The sequence below is a fragment of the Rhipicephalus sanguineus genome, chromosome 3, assembly GCF_013339695.2.
Source record: "Rhipicephalus sanguineus isolate Rsan-2018 chromosome 3, BIME_Rsan_1.4, whole genome shotgun sequence".
In the NCBI taxonomy this organism is placed as follows: Eukaryota; Metazoa; Arthropoda; class Arachnida; order Ixodida; family Ixodidae; genus Rhipicephalus; species Rhipicephalus sanguineus.
In genome coordinates this window covers 109,161,743-109,185,542 of record NC_051178.1, presented here as the reverse complement: position 1 = coordinate 109,185,542, position 23,800 = coordinate 109,161,743, and the positions used below count along the sequence as shown (strand labels likewise).

General features: G+C 45.8%; 1 protein-coding gene across 1 annotated transcript in view; it reads right to left on the bottom strand.

Annotated features, from left to right (window-relative positions):
* Positions 1-2,689: 2,689 nt before the first annotated feature.
* LOC119385752 (E3 ubiquitin-protein ligase Ubr3-like) overlaps positions 2,690-23,800 on the bottom strand; it is a gene marked incomplete in the record, with an annotated part of 121,881 nt that continues 100,770 nt past the window's right edge. The window contains 7 exon segments of the mRNA XM_049414088.1: positions 2,690-3,172; positions 4,130-4,269; positions 12,157-12,366; positions 13,126-13,302; positions 16,794-16,922; positions 21,605-21,703; positions 23,412-23,536. Of these exon segments, the coding sequence (XP_049270045.1) occupies positions 3,055-3,172; positions 4,130-4,269; positions 12,157-12,366; positions 13,126-13,302; positions 16,794-16,922; positions 21,605-21,703; positions 23,412-23,536 (998 nt within the window).

Below are 23,800 nucleotides of genomic sequence, written 5' to 3'. Positions count from 1 at the left end.
CGGTACGGAGATGTGCCACTAGGCATCAACGTGAGTGCGTCCACATCAGGCGGTGCTACATCTGCGAAACAACAATAGACATTATACAAGCTCTGATATACCAATGCACTAAAGCAATCAACTACTTCTGTGACGACACGTTTAACTTTCGTGTTGTACCGACTCCTATGACAGAGGGATCAACCTTTGTTTCTTTAACCTCCTTGGTAAAGGCTTATATCCTTGTATGTGATATGCCCTCACTTCTTACTTCGTTTTGAAGCGGCACACAGGACGAAAACCGCTTCGCTCCCTGGAGCGGCCGTATTACCTTATGCCAATATTTTGTAGAGTTACGCCAGATCGGATCTATATAATGGAGTTAACTGTAGCCTGCTAGACTTCGTATAGCATTCCACTTTGTTGATATCATATTCATTGCTTCGTCCTTGTGGCGCAACTGTCTTTTTTCATGGTACCTGTTTTCTTTAGTGCAAAAGAAAGCTTACCAGTCACAGTGTCTAATAATGTAGTAGTAACGAGGAAAACACCGTGAAATCAGTGAAGTAAAATGTTAGGCGAGTTGGTGTTGGTTCATGATAAACAGAAGGGCACGATATCCATCTTTTTCTTTGTGTGCCGTAATATCGCGGCCTTCTGTTTATCACACCGTGAAAGATTTTTTTTACAGCATTTTTCGATCTGCAGTGCTGACGAAGTTGTACACGCAGCACATTCTGCAATCAGTGGTAGGAGAACGCCATAGCGGTTCGTGTTCGTGCACTGCGGACTCTGCGCATGCATGTACGCCGCGCACATATGTCGCCAGGTGACGTGACGCGACGATCTTCCAGCAGAGCTGTTATGGACGAGGTTTGATGTGTGTTGTAGATAGAAATTGTCATCATCATTGACCGGCACGCGCTCAATCACCGCCCAAGCATTCTGTACAGATGGTTAACAGGAGAAGCTGAAACGTTCCCACCAGCTCTACTGTGACCTAGCCTTGTGCAACTTAGTTCAAGCTGCCCTAATTTTAGAGTGCAGCTCTTAGGTGCCTGTTCCTGCGCTGAGCGTCGTCGTCGGTGGCGTAACCTACAGACATGAAAAAGTAATCGATGGACATGAAAAAATAAAATGAGAAAAAAATAACCAGGATCGAATGGGATTTCAGCCCGGGCCCTCTGCGTGTCAGTCGAGTATTCTACCACAGAGTCACGATGGTGCTTGAAACTCATTTGCAAAATCGGGCAAGGAATCGCGTTAACCTATGTAATACAGCGTGGCAGACGAGTAAAAAAACAACCAGTCATCACACAATGATAATTGTGCAACGAGTGTGGTTTTATGCTTCCCACCCACTGCAAAGTGCTCAGCCATAATTCCTCATCATCATCAGTCACATGCAGCATCAACAAAGTGCACATAATACCTTACAGATGTGTAGCGGGTACCTCGCTTATCCACAGAAAGATGAATAGTGGCGTAGCGAGTGCTGTCCTACTTCACAAAAATTATGATTGCCACCTTGCAGGATTCCACACAACTGATTTGCAATAACTCCAACCCTCCTGAAACGGCACTCTCCGAATAACAGGAATTAAACTCAAAGGCCAGCCTTTTGCACGCTGCATTGGCCAGAACAGGTGGCACCCCAATAGACAGTTTATTATGCAACCATGAATTCTGAAAGCCATGCATTATGGCGTCACAAGAGAATGTAAGAACCAAAACCATGTCTTGGCTCCCATATTTTAAGCAGTATTTTTAACTAGAGAGTAAAAGATGCTCGCGAGTGCACGAGCTGCTTTTAGCCATTTCACACCTGCAAAGAAAAAAACATAAGCTGGCAAGTTATTTTTGCAGATTACGACAAACAAATTGAGAAATACATTCGTTTTGTTCTGTTAAGTTCGGTTGGCCCTCAGTGCAGCAAAAATCTTTTTAGTCAGAAATCGACAAGTGTAGGTTTCTTGAACTATGGCCACTTTTTTTTGGCCATTACATAATGCTTCTGCTGCAGTTGGAGACTCTTTGCTAGTTTCGAAATTGTTGGCCACATTTTATTTCCTGAATTACCTGGCAATCATGCTTTGCTGTGCATACAGTGTCAGATATATGAAGCAACTACAGCATTAAAGTTGATTTTGAGGAATGTTGTTCGTGTTTTGCACATTTAAAACTCGGGAAAAAAGCTATAAACATTTCTTGGCTGACCTGGCACACTATAAGCAGACTGTCAGAATACCAACAAGGCTCACTTGTTTGAACCACATAAAAAAGCGAAAGCGAGTGCTAAAGCGGCACATTCTGTGACAAAACGCAGTCATTGACACTACTGTTGGCGTTGTGAATGGCCAGATGTTTCTACTTGGAATTGAACTTGTGAGCCAGTGCTTAGCAGAAGAATGCCACACCCTCATATTCTAAAACAACCCCCGACTCAAAGTTTATCCTTCACTTAACCGAGTTGAATACAGTACCACCACTTGACTGAAAATGACATGTACTTGTTAAGAAAATTGCTGCTGACGGCTCATGCGCAGTGATCACGTCTGCCAAGGAGTGGTACTGTCATCAACATTCTTGAGTTGAGGAGGAGCATTGAGTGGAGCGAGATTCCACAATACGGAGGCCAGAGACTGTGAACATCACAGTCTTTACCATCAAACTACCGAGAACACATTCACAGAAAGGAGACAAAGACAAGTGATCTCAACTTTCTTCTTTTAATGCAAACAAGCGGCAAATTTTCTTCTTTGCAACTCCCTAAACTAGTATTATAGTACTGTATTCTTTCGGCCTGGCTGCAGTGCTACTCGACAGCTGCATCTCACAAAAAGAAAAAGAAGAAAATCCTACGCGCCATTCCCCGCTGCCGCGGCAGAACTTCGCCTGTACATATGTATAGTGCGGTGAGGAAAAAGGCAGATAGAAGTGACGGCTGCAGCACCCACAGCGTCCAGGCATCAGTGAAACAAGCCTAGGGGAACAACGGCACTGCTGGCCAATAGCGTCCTGGACGCGGCCAGATGCGGGTGCGGAAGGTGAAGCCGACGGAAGGAGGAGGGTGCATCAGAGGTTGTCCTTGTGCCACACCCAACGTCGCGAGGTGTGGTCGAAGGAGTGCGTCGTCCACTGCTGCTGCAGCAGCTGGTACCGCTCCACGCTCAAGTAGAGCGGTTTCCCTCGCCTGCGTGCATACACGGCACATCGATGTAGTTTGAATCAGTGTCAAAAAAGACAAAATGCAGTCCAGTCCTCGCTAATGGGGGGTAATATCGATAGATAGATGGATCGATCAATCAATCAATCAAGATTTATTTTCGCCCATTTCAAAAACACACAGATGAGTGGCGAATAAAAGCTGTGTTTCGACAGCTTGACGAGCCCGCTGCCCCCATTCAAGGGTTCACAGCAGCACAGTGACAGTTACGTTCTTCACAAGAATTGAAAAAAAAAAGGCACATAAGAAAACAGAATGAGATGTCACCAGGGCTGTATGGTGCAGACACTTGAATCTGGTGCACTCGTACACAGTCACACCTTGACACAACGAAATCATAATTTCACTAAAAGCTTCATTGAGCTACGAGCCATGTTGTGATTTCTATGTCTTAGGAGCAAAAATTGCTTCGCAGGTGTACAACTGCACATGCACACACAACAATAGATTGTTGAGGCTAGGCTTGCTTTTTTACGATGTGAAAGTAGGCTGAAAGCTCAAGGTTACTATGTTGCTGTTGTCCAAACAAGACACGTTCAGGGTAAGATAGAGGTCGTGACAAGGCGTAGAACAGGGAGTGCTGCTGAAGCCAATGATTCGACAAGAGGACAAGCACTGTTCAGTATATGAGAGATTAACCGCGTTAATGGGAGTTCACTGTACTTTTGCCAAATTTCTGCCTAATATTAAGTTCATTTCAACACAGAGTTATAGACAAGTTAAGTTATTACAGTTTGCATTTGAATTTATGCTAATACTAGTACACTGCTCCTTTTTAGAGGCTATCTAAATTCCAGAAGTTTGCAATGAGGTCCTTTTCTATTGTCACTAGACAAGACATTGTGGAGTTCCTGGGAGGGTAACCCTTTACTGTTTAGTTTGTTTCTAGAGTCAAAGTCGTGTATGAACAGCCCGTGCACTCACTTGAGGTCCCTGTCTTCTTCACCGAAGCTGTCGAGGTAGACGGAGCCCCAGAGGCAGGCCCGCTTGCCTCGTATCACAATCACCGTTGACGAGTTCACCGCCAAGTAGATGGCCGTGCCCGCGCCACAGTTAATGGAGTGCTGCACAGTGTGACAAAATAATATTTAATTGAAATGAATTAAATCCTGAAATTCCACATGTTGAAATCGTTATCCCATTATGAGGAAGGCATACTGGGAGATTACTTGACTGATGTTTACCCCTTGTTTTTTTTTTTTTACGTTTACACGTTTTTGTATTTTGGCTTTGTCTAAATGTGGCTGTCATAACCAGTGTTAAACCTGGGAACACGTGCTAAGCAGCACAGAGTTCTCGGGGTGTTGTACTCTGTGGCATGGTCGTTAAGAGCACAAAGTTTCTGAGCTTGAGGTACCAGGTTGAAACCTTACCATCGCACACTTGCATTTTTCTTAGCTTACTTATCTATATGCATAAATACATTTATACGTATGCAAAGAACACCCTGCGGACAGCCCAGGAAGAATCCTACCACAGAATTTTCTCAAATTTGTTCACTGCATTTGAACAAGACTGTATCGAACCATTAGGTTCGAGTTTGTATGTGTGTGTATATATATATATATATATATATATATATATATATATATATATATATATATATATATATATATATATATATATATATATATATATATATGCATGCCAGGGCCACAGCAGCCCTCCCTGCGAAAAGTGATTCTGGCCCACTGACAGGGTTTGTGCACACGGCCCATCAGAAGTTCCTTGCGCCACGCAGCTTGTGAACCTTTGCCGCCAAACAAAGGTGATCACTAGGCTTGTGCGAATATTTGAGCAGTTTGAATATTCGAATGAATATTACAGTATTCGAATTCGTTCAGAAATGAACTTAAATTATTCTAAATTTCGAAGTATTCCAAATAAACAAATATTAATGAGAACTAACAGATAATAATGCCACGGAAAGTATAGAGGATGTTATTTGTAGCAATTAGGATATAAATGTGAAGAAAGTAAAGTGGACAATATTCGATATACATAAAATATTTTACTACAGCTCTGCGAATAGAAAAATTTTGGGTGCAATGCGAATTTGAATAATAAAAATTGAGTGCGAATTGAATCGAATAATATTCTAATATCTCTCAAATATTTTTTAATACTTCGAAGCGAAATTACAAAAAAAAGCTGCAGAGAAGCCTTAAGTAAATTCTTATGAGACAGGAGCAGTTACGAGTCACAAACATGGTCAAAGAACAGATTTATTCCTAAGGAGGGGATGCGGCTTTCGTACTGCGAAAAAAAAAAAAAAATCGTTTTTCGAAAATCACATTTTTGGTTTCTGTAGCACTTTTTCTGACTCCAAAATATTGGCACTGGAAACCATGTAGAAGTGCGGTAAAAAATTTGTTGTGCTTGTCAAGCTTGTGAAAATTACTGCAGAAATAAAAAAAAAGAAAACTGCGTTAAAATAAATTATAGCTCCGCAACGGTGCAACTGGGTGCCGCCATCTTGGGCTCGTCGGAAAGAGCATTTCTCTGTCTTTAAATTTCCCGCTTCAGCTAGGTCCTCCATTCAGAAAAAAGCACACAAAAAGCAAATATGTGAAGTTCGTTTCGATGCCTTCTATTGGCTGCGTCCGCCATGTTGCAACCAGCACGGCTTGCCATTGGTCCGATCCTTACTCCAGGAGAGCGTCGTCTGCTGCTTGCACGTCGCGTGGACACAACCAACACAGCCACACACAGCTGTCTAAAATCACGCTACTTAGTGACAAGTTCAGACTCATTCTGTGTTCACAGGTTGACGATTATTTAGAATATAATTTCGCTTTAGTTTGGCAGCTGCAAGCAGAAGCTCAAACATCAGATTACGATAGTGCGCCATGCTCGTCGCGAACATTGCAGACGTGCGTCTTGGACAAACTGTTCTGCTTATCAGCATTATCAGCATTTCGCACCTCGTGACGAAGAACATCGCCTTCGTACTCTTCGTACTTGCGATCAAAGCATGACGTATTACTTTGAAACATCAGGTACCACGGCCGCGCACATTGCGGCCGAGCTTACTGCCCGGAGTCATGGCTAGGCCTAACTCCGCTCACAGCGCCGATGTATGAAACAAATCCGAACTTTGCAGGCAAGGACATCGTGCTAGCGATCATGCGAAAGCGAAGAACCCGCAATGTGTTTCATCGCAAGCAACGAATAGCATCGCCCGCTGGCTCCTCAGAAGCGTGGATGGGAATTTTATGCATCGACAGCGGACACCCCGGCGAGCTCGTCACGCTGCGACCGCTCAGAGCACCAGTGGAAGCGGCTAGCACTTTCGCATGTTGGCGCCCCAAAACGCAAGACCAAGCATGCTGCACGCCAATGTATCGTCTTTATGTTTATTTTCTGTTATTATAAACCATTAAATTTATTTTCCGGAAGTTCGAATACTTTGAATAGTAAAATTTCAATGCGAATCGAATCGAATAGCAAACACTATTAGAAAAATATACGAAAGTTCGAATATTTGCACACCCCTATATTTTACATATTGAAAATATATTAATGGAGATGTTAGAACTGTTTGATATACACACTAATTCATTATATGTGGGTTTGATATTATGTGGGTTCGACTGTTATCGCCAAAAATGACTGCCCAATAGTATGTCCAGTGAGTGCCTGTGGCATCCAATGCATACACCCATGTATGATGATGGCCGCATACGAACATGCTGAGGCAGCCGTGTTCAAGTGGTTCGTTGGCATTAGGTTGTGCATCACCCTGGAATACGACCCCATAATTAAGCAGAAAGCCAAGGACCTAGCGTTGTTCCTTGCAGGAAGGTTTTTGGTGCAAGACGTCTACATTTCAGGAAGCCACAGATGGATCAACAGCAGACGAGTTTGAGAGCGCGAATGATGGTGTCACAACGATGGGAGAACTTGAATATGACTACATCGCAGTCGTAATTACGGACACAAGTGAAATGGGGGCGGGGGAGGGACATGTACCCTTCACCAACCTCTTCTGAAATCACGGGTGCCCTATCACTAGTCCAGCGCTTCTGCGTGAACGTGGACGGCTGTGGTCTCAGCTACTCCCGAGTCCTTGAAAATTGTGCTGAGATGCATGCTGTTGCAGGCAGCAAAGATGCCGTAGCCTGTTTCGTACCAAAGTTATGACAGTAAGCCCATTCCTCAAATAAAGTGCAATAAGTGTTACATCATCTACTTCTTTAGGAGGTTTATATCAGAATATGCGACATATCGAACTCAAAGGCCTCTTTCTGCAAGCTCAATATGCCAGCGTGTTACTGTATTAAAGAAACAAAAATGCTGCATTGCCATGCTACCAGGAAATAAGTGAGTTTTATTGAGAAAACATATTTTCTTTCTTTCTTGACCAGTATCTGCAAACGTCATAATCACCCGGCCTTCTGAGGCTCCGCAACTGCTTCCCATTGAAAGGCCTTGTATACCACTTCCAGTAATTTAAAAAGAACTACAGTGGAACCTCGATTATATGACTTTCAGGGGACCACGCAAAATCGTCGCGTAATCTAGCCGTCATGTAATCGAAAAACTAAGAATATAGACAGTGATGGTCATTGTTGCCCGACAAAAGTGGGTACATAGTGTCTGAAAAAAGTCCGCGGCACGAACCTGCGCTGTTCCAAGGAATGTAGATTAAATTGTTAATGTGGATGTCATCATCTCCGTTTAACACATCCGGTGCAATGACACGAAATCTAGTGAAAGTTATTGCGTACTAGAAAGCGAGCTCGAAATTATCCGCCATGTTATCAGCTCACAGCGGTCACTCCAGAACCACCCAGCCAGGAAATAAACAAAACAAAACAAAACAAAAAAACAACCGCACCGGAAGTGAGCAGTGTGGTGAGCAGTGCAATGCAACAAAAACGAATGCGCTCCGGCTGGCTCTGGCTAGCTATGGCAGCCTGTGAGTCGAAAAATTAAAGAGGCCCTGTGGTGGCAGCGCATAGGAACTCTGTTCCTCGGCTTCCCGACATTTTTCATCCGGCTGCAGTGTGCTTGCGTGCCAGCCTGCGTCGTCTCAGGGCTTTTTTTTCTCGGACAGTCCCAGGGAGGCATCGTACGAGGCGGGGCCAGTGTAAAATTGAGTCATACAATGGAGGTATTTAATACATTATTTCTATGGAGATTTTGCCGGAACCAAGCCAAGTCGTCGTAAAATGCGGATCGTTGCGTGACCGAGGGATGCATCATCGAAGTTCCACTGTACTGCATTCTCTTCTCCCAATTTTTACTGGCTTTTCATCACACACACAGTGATGCCAACAGAGTAACGCATGAAATGTCACCAAGGTACAAGCTTTTCATAGGTCCATATACAAGAGATATCCCTTCAAATCCATCTGCTGTTCTGTGCCATGCAGTCGCACGCTAAACTTGGGGATCAATACTGATGTCTCACAGTGTATTCAACATCGTAAATGGTGAGGGAGATAGCACCCATTGGGAGGAAAGTCAAGTTAAGGAAAGACGTCTATCTCACCTTTGACTTCACATAACTAGGGAGCCCTACAACTTCGCACACATTGCCACAATCTTCCTTCCTGTTTCCGTCGCACGGTGTTCTCTAAACTGTGCTGCTGCATATTCTGTGTCAGAAGATTTGCCAAAGTCCCATGACATAACTGATGTAGCCTAATAAGTAGGGGTGTGCGAATATTCGAAACTTCGAATATTTTTCGAATAGTGTTTGCTATTCGATTCGATTCGCACTGGAATTTTACTATTTGAACTATTCGAACTTCCCGAAAACAAATACAGTCAACGACCGACTGAAAGTGCCCCCTTCAGATTTTCAATATGCTTCACCTCATTACACTCGTATTGCGGCAAAGCTGCCTTTCAAGCTCCGTAACGGTCGAACCACGGTGTTAGAATAGATTAGGTGTACCGACGCGCCGCCTCCGCCGCGCAGCCTCCCCGCTGAACACAGAGACGCGCTTCGGATTTTTTCCGACAGGCTGCGCTGGGTGTATCGAGGCTTCAGGTCAGCCGCTTCAACAGGGGCTGCATCACTTACAAAGCTGCATATGCGACAACTCTTCAACTGCCGGTCGTTCGTTTTTTATCAGGGTAACCGCACATATCACTCCGATTTTAAAGTAAATGCACAACATCAAGAAAATTCAGTGGCTGTAGCCAACAGATGGAAACACATAGGAAATATAGCTTCTGCAAACAGTGATAATGAGTTTATAGGTGGACACGACTTTCAAAAATATTTTAGCTCGTGCACAAATAAGGCCACCGTGGCAAAGTGGGTTAGGCCACCGTGACGAACTGGGTTAATAATAATATTAATATTTGGGCTTCAACGTCCCAAAACCAGGATATGATTATGAGAGACGCCGTAGTGGAGGGCTCCGGAAATTTCGACCACCTGGGGCTCTTTAACATGCACTGACATCGCACAGTACACAGGCCTCTACCATTTCACCTCCACTGAAATGTGACCGCCGTGGCCGGGATCGAACCTGCGACCTTCGGGTCAGCAGCCACTGATTCACCGTGGCGGACCCGAACTGGTTTAGTCAAAAAGAAAAAAGTAGTTTGCTAAAAAAGAAAGCGGGGGCGAAGGGGGGGGGGGGGGATTGACGTTTCACTAAATGATGGTTGTCGGAAGAATGCAACACATTTGACAATGGTAGGTTAGAAATTCCTCTCACGGGTTGTCGTTGTGCATGCACCATATTGGATGGATTCAAGCAGCCACCTTTGCAACGTTCACACGTGCTGGCTTTCGCGTGGTAATGAAGGTTAACGTCCGTTTAACGACCAATCCATCATGACTCACCACGTGCCATTCTGATTGTGCCTCTCGTTATTCGAAACTGGAAAGCAAATGGTTACATGCTGTTTGTTGCAGTAGCAGAAGTAGAACTTTGTGCCCCGCGCTGGGTGCACAAACGTGAAATGGTCGTGCTCGTTCCCTTTCCGCGTCGTAACCATTTGCTTTCCAGTTTTTTCTTTCGGGAATGATACGAATTGAGAGTGACACCATATTTTGTGACGTTATTGTCTGGCCCGTTAAAACTAACTCGCCAAACCAGACGAGGCCCCATTCGTGCACATACGTTCGTCAGTCGAAATGCCTGCCACCTAGATGCTCGCCTATTTGAAATAGCTTAACTTTGTTCATCGTGTCCTTATTTACACAACTTATGTTGGCCATATGGGCAAGAAGTGCTTTGTGCCGCGATGCAACTCGAGCTACAAATCGTGCACGGAGCAAGTTTCCCTTTTCGATGCTCCGAAGGATAGTGTTTTCTCTTTTTACTACCACCAACTCACTTGAGTACCATTCTACATTCTTTCGTATCATTTAGCTAGAGTATTTACCATACAATACTCAAGCAGCTTTTTCAGGCAAAAATATGTAAAATTCGTAGATCGTGCCAATACTGTGACAAAATTCTTGGCGCACCATAACGTATATATCTTGCAGTCTATTTATTTTGAATATATCAAAGAGCGGCTTCGTAGCCATCGGGCACAAGCTGTCGCCTACTTTATTGCATTCTCTTTCAATGCTGTATTTTCCGACGTGGGAGCGGCGCGTCATGTGCTAGTGCACGCCACGAAAGACCTAAATAGAGTTATTCTATTCCATTGCATTAAAGCGTTCGTCTTCTTGCAAGTGTTTACGGAATTTGCAAATAAGCAGTTTGTAGTAAAAGATTCTCTAGGGTCACTTGATCTTGTATGCGAAATGCCCCTTACGCATGCTACCTGCTCTTTATATGATGCTGACCGCAAATACATCAATTAATCTTTCGAGGGCAAATGAAAGGCGAATTCAACACGCCTCACGCAACTGCAGATTTACTTTTGTAGACAAAATGTGGGCGCGATCGCGTAGGCCACGGTGTTGCCAAGGCCGAAGGTGGTGTTTATGAGCTTCACGCCGCATGCCGAACCGTCATGCATAAAACGCTACTAAGTCTTTATATTTCACTTATGTGTATTATATTACAATACCACACATTCCTCACAGCGCCTTGCGATATCGCTAAACACGCTAAAACACTGAATGTTAGAAGCGTCAGGTTTGCGCTGGGTATAGCCAGGCGGCCACCGTCCCACGCGCGCCTCCTTTCGGCAAAAAGGGAAAGAGGTCCCCGATTTCTCCTCATTCCAACGCGCCGTCGCTCCACCTAAACTATTCTAACACCGTGGGTCGAACATAGCCAAGACACAGTCAACGTCTGATTAGAAGTGGTCCCTAGATTTTTAATATGCTTCACCTCATCACACCCCCGCATTGCGGCAAAGCTGCCTTTCAAGCTCCGCTACGGTTGCAAGTGTATTAACTCAAGAAAACACTGGTTCCAACATGGAGATGAAAGATGTGGCAGAGGTGGGGGCTCAATTAATGCTGTTTTGGACCTGAAATTTGGGCAGGAAGTCCGAAAAATCGGACGCCGAAGCTTTTTAGCATCCAAAATTTCAGATATTATATATCGATGTCTACGAGGCAGATTTGGAACTCCGGATTTGAAGCGAGCACACCCTTGTCCGCCACATCAGTTGGGCTTCCACAGAAGTTGAAAGAGGAGGAGAGGCTGAGGGAATGGCATCTTTGCCTACCACGTGTAAAGTGTTGTCGGCAACACTTTGGTTGCATCAAATCATGTACATAAATACAATTCGGCCTCTATATTGTGCTTCAACCTAGCGAAAAAAAAAAACACTTTCATTTTGCTATCTCATAAGAATATGCTTAGGAATCCTCTCCAACTTTTTTTTCTGCAATTTCGCTTCAAAGTATTAAAAAAATATTCTAAAAATATTCGAGAAATATTCTAAAGATATTCGATTCGATTCGCACTCACACTTCAATATTCGAATTCACTTCGCACCCAAAATTTTGCTGTTCGCACAGCTCTACTAATAAGCCACCAACAGGCAAGGGAGGGCAGCCCAAGCTGACAACTCACGTGCACGGCCTCGAAGTGCGCCTGCTGGCGACAGCAGCTTTCACGCAGGCAGACCAGCGTGCCACACACGAGACACACGGACGGGTCCTTGGGCACGTTGTGGCAGCTGCTGCACGCCCGACTGTGGTAGTACTGGAAGAGTTCGTCATAGCGGCCCGGCAATGACAGCAACCGTGGCTGGGCCCAGTTCCATCGCACCGACATCAGGCTCTGTGGTGAGAACGAACAAGGCCCTAGAGCAATGTACACTACTCAGATTGTCTTAAGCTTTCATACTCCATACACCGGGACGGGTTCTACTGGCACCACATTGCAAGGGGACTACACAGAAAGAAAAGAGTAACAAATGACCTCGAGAACAACATTCTTGCTTCCTTTTTGCTGTCCCATTGTAATGAATATGCCTGTTATGTGCTAACTATCCACGAAAAATATTGCCTAGGAACCCCACAACAACGAAATCACTTTCCTAATGCCTGTTGCACATGCTTGGAGAACTCCACAGTGTCTACTACTTTAGTGAGTGCATGGCAGTGGTGCTTTGTTTTAATCGAGAGAAGTGGTTACCAGCAATTATGCACATGTTCTTTTTCCAACAGAGATTTTCTCAGCAACCTAGTCGTCTCTCTACGGAGAACGAACACGGAGTGATTCTGTGGACAGTGATACATTATGTCTCTATATTACGACATATAAACATCTATACAGTCAAATGCCAATTTTTCAGACACCTTATCTTTTGGACATGCCTGAAAATTCGGATGCTTCCGTGGCACCAACACAAGCTCCGTAGAGTCGATGTTTAAAAACGTCTGAAATTCTGGACGCTGAAACTCTTTGGCATCCAGTTTTTCGGATTTTGGCTCGAATTGCAGGTCTGAGAGTAAGCTCAAGGGATTGGCAAACAGTCGTCTTAAACTGTTTAATACGAGTCCCTTTAATTGCCTGGAAAACATTCTTTCAACTTACCCTCGCGGCAACTGGGACTACACCAGCGAACTGGTTGAACTCGCGGCACCAGGAGCGCAGGAGCACTTGGGGGCTCTCGGTGACCCACGAAACACCAGCCAGGGATGAGTGCGCCGACTGGCCCTCCCGGCTGAGTCCCAGAAAGTGGCAGAGCGCACCCAGCTCGTCAGCGGGATCCTGTCATGAGTAAGAATATGCCAAAAATGAAGAGCTGCCGTAAAGAGTCTCAAAGCCCTGGACAACAGAGTTGGACCGAATTACGACAAAATGTGAGAAATTATACAGAGACGCATGAGTAAGACTGAACCATAAAAGTGTTCCTGAAAAGCCAGTGTGCTGTTACCAAAGGTCGCCTTAAAGGATGACAATGAAGGAGTATAATGGCTCAGAAATGCTTTAGAACATTTATGTTTGGTAATAACGTTGGTCTCGAACCGCCACAGCTGGCATCATTGACATTATGAAGCAAACATTTTTTTCTGATGTCGTGTAGCAATCAGTCTAGGTATGATGGTGTTGCTCATACAAAAGCAAACACGAGTGCTATGCATGCTTCTTTCAGCTGCACTCATGTCAATAAATGGAGTCGGGTGCGCCACTGTATCATAACCTTACGACACATCCCAATTCCAAGTACCAAAACTAAGACAAGTTCGTAGAAACAAGTACTACAGTGAGCTTTTCTCGGGTCCTCTCATGCTTACCAGCACTTTTTAACTAGCGTAGAGTGCTTGGGCCCCACAATTTACCAAGAAAGGGAGAAAGAGAGAGAAAATTTACAAATGTCACAAGAGTATTCATTGCAACTGTGCGCATACAGATGACAAAGCAACAGTGAAAAAGGTTTGCCCCACAAAATAAAATTTTGGGTCCACCTCTTTGAGGTGCTGTAACTTGCCTCAACTTCACTTTCAACGCACATTTTCCATAGTGTGGCTTGCATGTTAGTTCTATAGTATTATATCGACCCATTTGGGCAAGTTGAGCCTGCTGTGTACATTTGTTCCCTTATAAGGCAAAAACAGAACTCGCCTGCATGTGACACGACCCTTGCTTACATGCACGTCACCTGAGAGGAGAAATTGACAACGTGGTAGTTACTCATTCAGCCAGTTTTTTTACTGATACATGATTTGTCTCAACTGATGAGCTGTAATGTAACACGACTGATAATAATACTTCCTACACATAACCATATAGTATTCCTGCAAACAATAAGCCATTCTAGGCAAAAGCTACAGAAAGGGATGAAAACGATAATCCCTTCTTTGATACAAATGATCGAAAGTTTCAGAACGGCATTTTGTGTCAAATCACACATAAAGTATGGCAAGCGAGTAATGCCGATGTGGCCTTGAAGTGGCCAGGTGCTGACCTTTTCGGATTTGCCCCTCCATGCCAAAGGTATGCAATTCTAAATGCTGTAGTGTGCATGTATCTCACAGGAGTACAGCCACTAGCGTGGGTTCGGTCTTAGCGAGCCACAGGGCCGCGTCTGCCGTCGCCTCGCGTGAACTAGCACGCCGCTGCACACATACGTTCGAGCACCAACAAAGGCGCCGAGCGCAGCGCGGCAAGTACACAGTATTGCTCTCGAGATATGCAACGCTTTATTGCCTGCGGCAACACCACAAAACGAAGTACAACGCCCGCTCCCAAAGGCAGCGGGAGAAGCAACACAGGCTTCACTACGCCACGGGCGAAAATACAACACACAGGGTGCCGCTAGCACGTCTCCGCGGGCAAAGGGCTCATGGCGACACGCCGCTGAGGGAAAAATGGTCCCTCGCGACTATGCTGCGTACTCTCACAATCCACGACCACAGGGCCCGATTGCTCGAGTGAGGGCAAACTCCGCTTGTGTTGGCTTCGATAGGTACGGTTTCGGCGTAGTATGACCCCGCGCGAACACACCGCACCGCTCTTCAGCCTAGCGTTCGGAAAGGACAACGTAAGGTAAGCGCTCGCTGCTGGCGCAAGGCACCGTTAGTGAACTCCGTCTGAGCGAGCCCAAAAAGAGGAGCCGACGGACGGTAGAGAAAACACGTGCTTACCCTACGAGGTCCAGAGAGAGTCTCACCCCCCCCGCCGCGCAAAACGTCTCGCGAGACGCGAGACTCGAGCGCAGCGCCACCGTCGAGGTCCGACGCCGGGGAGAGGGAGGTTAACGTCACTCCCCCGCTCGCCCAGCGCCGTAAGACGGCGGAGGAGGGGAGCGTCATATGATCGGACACGAGGATGGCAGAAATAGGCGAAAAACCTGCGCTATGGCGAAGGGCAAGCCTCAATTCCCACAATGCTGTCCCACATAAATGAAATGCAAATGAGAAAATGTAAAATAAAACAACATATAGAAGCCTTCATTAATAAATTGCTGTGGTTGAATGTGGTTAAACCAAGTTTGTTGAGTGATAGCTTGTGAGCCTCCTGGCTTGACGACCACACTCCTGCTTCTTTTTCTTCTATACCTGGCTCTGGCAAAGCGGCTGCCAGACAGCCAATTTTGTAGCAGAAACTAGCGCACCTACAAATGCATCACAAGATAAAACACAGATGCTGTTCAGTGCTATCAGCACTCTTGGCACAACTGCCCAGTGAACTTATATTCAGCCAGCGCCTATGGAGGTGGCAGCACGAAAGACTAACCTTGAGCCACTGTTCGTTTTCACGAATGCACCACACTAAGAGAGTTGGGAGAAACGCCGGCGCAAACTCATCGGCGAGAACATTGCACCATCTCCTGGACAGTGGGTAAACAATTTTCTGCGGCGCTGACGCAGCTCAGAGACGCTACCATGACCTTGGCTGAGCTTGAAGGTCAAATTCACGAACCAGGCATTTTCTGGGTTAGCACCTGGAGGAGTAGAGCTATCACCCTAATAATGCAATCTCGTTAACTTATCACCAAAGGTGGCGCGAGCTCCAAACTTAATGTTACACTAGTGCGCTCCAACCAAGTTTCCAATGAAGTTGAGCCCCCTTGACGCTAGATGCCGAAAGAGAATTCTTCAGGGTGATGAGTGAAGCCACATCACGACAACTTTGTCAGATATCGATTGCGCACACACATCCAAGGTGAGAGAACTTCTTGGATGTTCTCAGCTATACTTGAAGGCACATGAAGGGATTGCTATTTTAAATACTGCATACTGTGTTTAGAATAACAGAGAGCTGAGCTAGTTGGTAGGTACTCATGAGAGACAGGGCATGAAAACATGGACACAAGAGAGAAGTCCAGACAGAGAAAGGCGTTTGTGGTGTCTGGACGTCTCTCTTGTGTCTGTGTTTGCACGCTTTGTCTCTTTAACAAGTATATTGTGTCAGAAGAAAATAAACCGGCACATAACCCCGCACCTCCACCACTTGTGAGACGACGTCAGGTACGACGGAACGATTGTTGTATATTCAGCAAAGGCACGCAAAGCATAAACCGAACACCGGTGAGTCAACATGATGATGATGATTACGATGACTTGTATGCACAAGTGAAGATGATGACTGACACAGTCAGCGCTCACACTATACATAAGCTGTGAAAGTTTCATGAAAATCTGCTCAAAAATAAGGAAATATGTCTCTGAAGCGGGGTCACCCCTTAACCAAGGTAGCGCAGAGACAGACAAAAGTGAAAACTTAAGCATGGCCTATTAACTATGGTGGATGCTCACCGCAGTCGTGGGCAGCTTCTCCTCGAAGAGGTGTGACTGCAAGAGGGCAGCTACTCGCAGGAAGGGTCCGCACATGGCCACCACTTGCTTCTCCAGCAGGTGCCCCGACAGTTCCTGGCTTTTCTGTCGCTGGCCAATGCAAAATTGCAGGCAGAGGGTGCAAATGAAGTCACATCAGTCGTGACGCCAAACAAAAAAGACTCCCAGTGCAGTTGCTTATATTGCTTTCTACTGGCCACTGAGCTGTTAACTTAGAGCAGAGTCAACCACCGACTTAACATGTAGAGTGTTCCCTTCATTTTTTACATTGAGCTCTTCAATTTTCTAAACTTGATTGTTTGAACTGTATGTATGAGCAATATAGTAGTTATAGAAAAGCACAAGTCTTTTTGCAATGTTATTGGGAAGAGCTTTAGTATACCATAAAGAAGGATGTGACACAAGCACAAAACTTCACAGGCATGGAAGTATGCCAAACTGAGAATCAATATCAAGAAGACCGTGGAATCATAGTCTGCTGTCCATCACTGAAGCAAGGAGACTCGAAGCGAGAGTGAGCTCGGGAAAGAAACGTGGGCAAGTAGGTATGGAAGCATGGCAAATAAGAGTTGTGAACTAATGGCACACAAGCAAACGCACTTGTCTATCTGTGCTTTCACTTGTGTCCTATGAGTATGGGCTCTTTATTGGCCACGCAAACAAGCTGCACCATTCACTGTGGGTGAGCGAACTGAACAAGGCAGCGGGACAAGGTGATAAATGCGAAGTGGGCGGCCGCTGCTTCGAGAGCACTGCCATGTTTTTTGTGCTAAATGGTCTTTGTGGGTGTTAGAGTCTCTTGCTAAATTGCAAAAATATCACAGGCACGTTACGTGCATAAGAGCCGTTACGTTCTGCACGTGTGCAGACTGAACCCGCTATTACCGTATTTACTCGAATCTAAGCCGATGTTTTTTTTCGAAAAAACGATGTGCGAAAGTGGGGGGGTCAGCTTAGATTCGAGTACAATGAATAGGTTTTTTTTCTTTTCTGGCCTTGCGAATTTTGGGGGTCGGCTTAGAATCGAGGCCGGCCTAGATTCGAGTAAATACGGTATTTTAGCAAGTAGTGTAGTGCCACATACACCATACTGAATCTTTCTAGTGTGCCCCGATATATAAGTACAAAAGGTTCTTTTTTTATAATGATCAAACTGGCCTGTATTGTAAAACAAACTTCATATAAGGTCTCGCAGTATCCCGCTTTTCGTTATGTCCTACATCGGTTAAGCTTGATGTGAGCATCCTGTGTGAGAGGCAGAAAGCACGAAAGGATGCCAAACATAAGAAATAAACACACGCATATACACAATGTGCATTGTCTACGCATGTGTTTATCTCACAATATGCAAAAGCAACACTACCAGTTTTCACCCCGACACTATAAATTTTTGCCGTGGGTTCGCTTAGTTGCATGCTCGAGTACCCTTCCATCAGTGATGTGATTGACTGAAGCTGTTTTGGAGCAGGTTATTGGAGCAGTAAAAAGTGCATTTTGGAGCAGGAAAAGGGGCTTTTGGAGCATCCAAAAACGCGTTCTGGAGCAGGGAAAACTGCTTTTGGAGCAGCTAAAAGCTCACTGCCAAGTAGAAAAAGGGACCATGTGAAGCAAGACAGTCAACTAAGGAGGAACTCTTTTGAAATTAAAAGTTCTGTCCAATAATGGGTGTTTGCGTAACACCACTGGATCACCGAACAGCCCCGTAAGTGTAAACATTGACGTTGCGGTCTTTTCAGGCCCGTAGCCAGGGGAGGGGGGGGCGCCTAGGCCCCCCCCCCCTGAAATTTTGACGGAGGGGATGTTTTACCAAAAATAATGGAAATCAGTGTTTTTCTCAAATATTGAAGGTTTCCAGCACTTGCCCCACCCCCCCCCCCCACCTTTGAAAAAAATTCCTGGCTACGGGCCTGGGTCTTATAATGGCTTAGAGTGGCCAAACAAACAACGCAGGTAGGGTTTCTCAACTACAGCAGAATCTCGGTGATACGAATCTGAAGGGGGAGCGACAATATTCGTATCGCCCGAAATTTCCTATCATCAAAAAACCAGCTCAATCTGTTTCCAAACAACGATATACGCACAAAACATTTCTGTCAAAAGAACTCGCGTATGCCTTTATGGAACACACGTGAACGGACCAATAAGGGATGGCGCAGCTGGCTGCCGCGAAAGCATGCGTCAAAGCTTCGCTTGAGGCCAACTGTGCCAAAATCCGCTCCACCATAGTGACAAGCGAAGATCGACACGAACCCCGAAAGGCTTCGTGTCTTTTTTGATGACTATATTGCCTTTAATCTATCGCTGCGGTAGCCGCGTACCTTCGGAGCTCGTAGTCGCTATCGATGATCGCGTTGATAGCGACCGTGGTTTCGTGCGCAGTGGTTGCTGCAAACGGTAGTTCCGTTTTCAATTCGCGTGCGCTGGCCGCGCACGTGCCTTCAAAACTACGTCGTTTGTTGCTATCTACTATCGCATCTGCCGCGGTTTTGTCTGCAGCGTTTGTGGAAAGCAGCGTCGCTTTGACTGGGGGAGCGTTAGACGCGCGTGCACTTTCGGAGTTCCGTCAGTTTTGTCGTCGCCATACCTGATCGTGTCAAGAGCGACCGCGGTTTCATCCTCGGCGGTTGTACATGGCAAACGATAACCACAGTTCTGACAGTGTGTGAGCTGGCCGCGCGGGTATTTCCGAAGCTTCCAGTATTCTGCTCTCGGCCGTCGCTCGACGGATTCGGTACCAAAAGTTGGTAGCACCCGCCGCGACGCGGAAAAGCGTTCGGAACATCCGAATTTCGGCCCATCCGACACAGTGGAATTCGGCTGGGGAATTTCACGAATTCGTATCAGGCGGTTACGTTTACACCAACGCCTCCTAAATTGGTTTCCTATGAGTTCGCAAAAAGCCTGGATCGATTGGGTTGGACTTTTCAATGTGGATAGATCACGCACAGAAATTTTGATGTCCGGGAGATTTTCCTGCCAACCGTACACGAAAAGGTCGAAATCAGGGTCTCCCGGATTTTGGCATGTATGCACTATAGGAGGCTTTCGTTCGTTTGCAGGAAAACTGTTTAGCGATTTCGGAGTCCGTGAACATCCTCGAAAATAGATGTGGCCGTATCTGCCCAAGAGTCTCTCTGCACGAACCACGCGGTCGCCCAAGAGCGTTGCTGAACACTGTGAGAAGTCCAAATACGTCTGACACGCAGGTTTTTGCGGAGTTTTCAGTACACCTGCTGAATCCCGGTGCTGCTTCGTGGCCTCAATGTGGCTCTTGCTTGTAACATGTCGCTTTATCGCTGCAAAACCATGCTGTTCGCAATTAATGGTCTGACTGCAGACAATGCAAAATCCACTGCCATCGCTGCCTTGGCGATGCCAAGATGATATAGTCTCACCATTTTCGTCCATCTTGTGCAGGATGTCGACAATGAACTTGGTGGAACGACCTGAGGCTCTGAGACGGCGAGACACGAACAACGCGAAAAGCAATTCCCCTCAAGAAACGTGTAGCGATACGCTTTTTGCTAATCCCGCCGAGGACGGAATAGTCTTTGTTGCTAGCCGTTCCACGGTGAACCTATATAGTTTTCCACGAGTTTTGCTCCCCAACTGGAGTCGCGTTCCGTGAAAATCCTCAAACAACACGAAGCTGCCAATTAACTGCGCCAGTTCACGGCTGGTGCGAAGCTTTTCCGCCATCTTGCCAGCTTCTCGGTTTGTGATAACCGCGGTTAGGAGACTAACTGCTGTTATGTCTGCCCTGTAGCTACCCCTAACCGTGGTTAGCCGTAACCGTAGCCAGCTTAACCACGGTTAAGGGTATAACAATGGTTTGAGCAGCGGAATGTAAAAAAGGGGTAAAAAGATGGCAGACAAGGACGTCGCTGTACTAACAACTGAAATTTTATTTCTATGTTGCTGCGGCGGTGCGGTCACACCGGCTCGCGGCGAGCCGCTCCTTCCAAGGTGCATTTTTGGCGGGTCACGCCAGTTTACAACAGTCTGGAGGGGATTATGTCGGCTCCCAAAAGCCTGGGCAAGCCAAACCAGCGTTTAGCGAACCTTCCCATCAATCAGCGTCCGGTCAGGTCCCCCAGAAAGCACCGGGCGGCGTGCCGCGAAAAATGATGCACGAACCCATTCTTCTCGCGGCACGAAAATTCTGCCGCGCGGCAGCTTCAGTCTCGCGTTTTGCCGGCGCACGTTTTGACGCTAGTGAGCTTATCGTTTGGCGCAGATTTGGCGCAGAAAAGCGGAGATGTAGCAGGATGTAGCACGTTTCACGTCTTGGCGCAGTTTGGCGCAATTGGCGCAGCTATCACATCACTGTTCCATGCATTTATGGGCCTGTCGCCTAACAAAAAACGCCAAATGCGCTCTGTTGTCACTTTGTGGTGGCAATTGCAGTGTGTATGACCCTGCTGACCCTAGGCTGCTTCCAATGCTGCGAGTGTGGTTATGGTTTCATAACAATTGCAACATGCAGGCAATTTTTTTCGTCCGCTTTACTGGAAAAAAAAAGGTGCATGTTCAATTCATGCAAATACGGTGTTGATTCTCTTGTGCTAGCAACCAGTGCCAAGTGTTTCCAGACTGCCCTGCACAATGCCTTGTGATGTTTTCTTATGGTCGTTATTGTACACTGCACTTGTTACGCATTACATTACTCTGGGCCTTCAAGTGCTGCCCTCAGGCCTCGAATGTATCATCAACATAGTATAAGCAAATGAATGACAAAGTAAATGCATGAAGGACCAGTTTGAGTGACTCACCACTTGTGCATCCATATCCTCATCGTCAATGTACAGGTTGCCCTGCTCTAGCTGCTCGACCAGCAGGCCGAGCACAGAGTCTGCGGATTCCAGGGAATTCTGCAAATACACAAAGGAACCGTGGCAGGGATCAACTTACACGAAACAAAGCAGATGGACACATAATTCTGTCTGGCCCTCTATTATCTTCTAGTTATTCCCATGGGGAGCTGAATGCCTGCAGAGCTCCTATACACACAAGGCAAATTTATCCTCAGCCTCCTAGTCTTTTCGTTCAAATGAGAGGTCTAAAGGGACACTAAAGAGACAAATAGATTTTTTTAGTATTAGTAAATCACTCTTTTGCAATACCGAAAGCAACACTTCTGTTGTAAGAAGACGCTTGGTAAGCAAGAAAATGTGCAAAAAAGAAAAAAACCTACAGGAAGCGCTGCCACTGCCTTGAAGTCCGTGCACCAACTCTACATAACATCCTAGATGCGTCTAGGTAATTATTTGTAAAAATGTGTCGGAGGCAAAGACACGCAGAAAAGTTTCAGGGAATTTTACCGAGCAAATGTGGCCGGCGTATGAAATAGAGACATTCAGTGATTTCACACTGACATTCACGTGCTGATGGTTTGGGGTGGAATTCAAAAATGAGACTCTCCCCCTCGTTTTCTCTTCCAATAACGAACCTACCATAATATACCAAGCAAGTGCCCACTGAAAATCGTTAAATAATTGCGGAAATGTTCCTTGCTTGGTCTGATCACTGAATTCGAAATGGCGGCTATTTGCAGCACTCCTCAAGTGGCGATGTCTGCCAAGTATAGCCTAGCTCACCTATACATAAAAAGAAGAACCTTGCAGAAGCATGTGCATGAAGCGTGTCACAAAAAATAAAGAAAGGACCATTCATGCACCCTAGTCTTTGGCACAGAAGCCATCGAAGAACTCTTCCAAGCCAGAATAAAATGTAAGGTCACGCATGTCAGTAACGACACTGGGATCACGGGGAACTCATGGCAGTCCTTCAACAACGTCCCCTAGTAGTTTCTGGAGCGTTCCGTATGCATTGCCTTCGAATGCAGTGCTGATGTTGCAACCCTTGAAAGACTGGAAGTTGCATCTGCCACAGCCGAAATTCTTAATATTTACAGAAAATTTGTAAAGCCCAAAATTCGTAAACGTTACAGAAAATTCTGAAGTGCTGGCACACATAAGCTTGGCAAGTATAAAACCGCAAGTCAGCTGGCTTAGCAGTGTCAAGAATAACAGCGCAATTACTACACAGGACTATGAGCAAGATGAGACAACACGAGCACTAACGTACAACTGAACATACAACACTGGGAAACCCTCACACTGTCAAACCGTCATGCATGCACACATAGTTGAAGCCACAATCACAGCAATATCAGCAGATCGTATTCAGTGACATACATAGAGCAAAAGGGTGAATGATGGGAAATTCACGCATTAGTACCCTGAAATAACATCTGGAAGACAGCAGGTCGGACAACACATTTAAGTGCCTCTCCTGATTACAGCCTTATTCTTGTCCTTGACGTAGGCACGTATGTTTAGGAGCACAAAAGCCTAAGTGAGGGTCAGTGCAGCCGTGAGTGGGCATGTCAACCTACGTGACTACCACAGCCGATTCTAATATGTCTGCTGCAGACCACCTGAGTCATCAAACGAATAAATGAATGACGAACAAGTAAACGAGGTAGGGAGGCTAGAGGCTGAAAGAGGAGTTCTATTCAAGTTCTAAGGGCATTCTACATACTCATGCTCCTATCACAGAGCCGAACAAGACACCCACTGGTGAACCGAGGGTTTTCTGCTTGAACTGGGTCCGTGCCATGTGACTGAGGTTACAGCTGATCTGCACCAAGGCTTGGACGTAGTTGATTGCATACAGTGACCGTACCAGACATGTGTAGTAGGCTGCAAGAAAAAAGAGAAAGGAAAGGAGGGAGAGGAGTGGAGAAACGAACGGTTTATGTTAGGAAAACTCACAGGCAATCTCACATTCACGGGTGATTCGATGTCAAGCTGGGATTTTGGTGGTGAATATTCAACATGCCATATCTTTTGTTCAAATGGGCTTAGAAACATCCACTCTTGTTTTCTTGCCCACAGTTCTTATTCCGGAGTATTCTGATATGCTGATTTACAAAGTTTAGATAACCTCATGCTTGCAAAATTCCA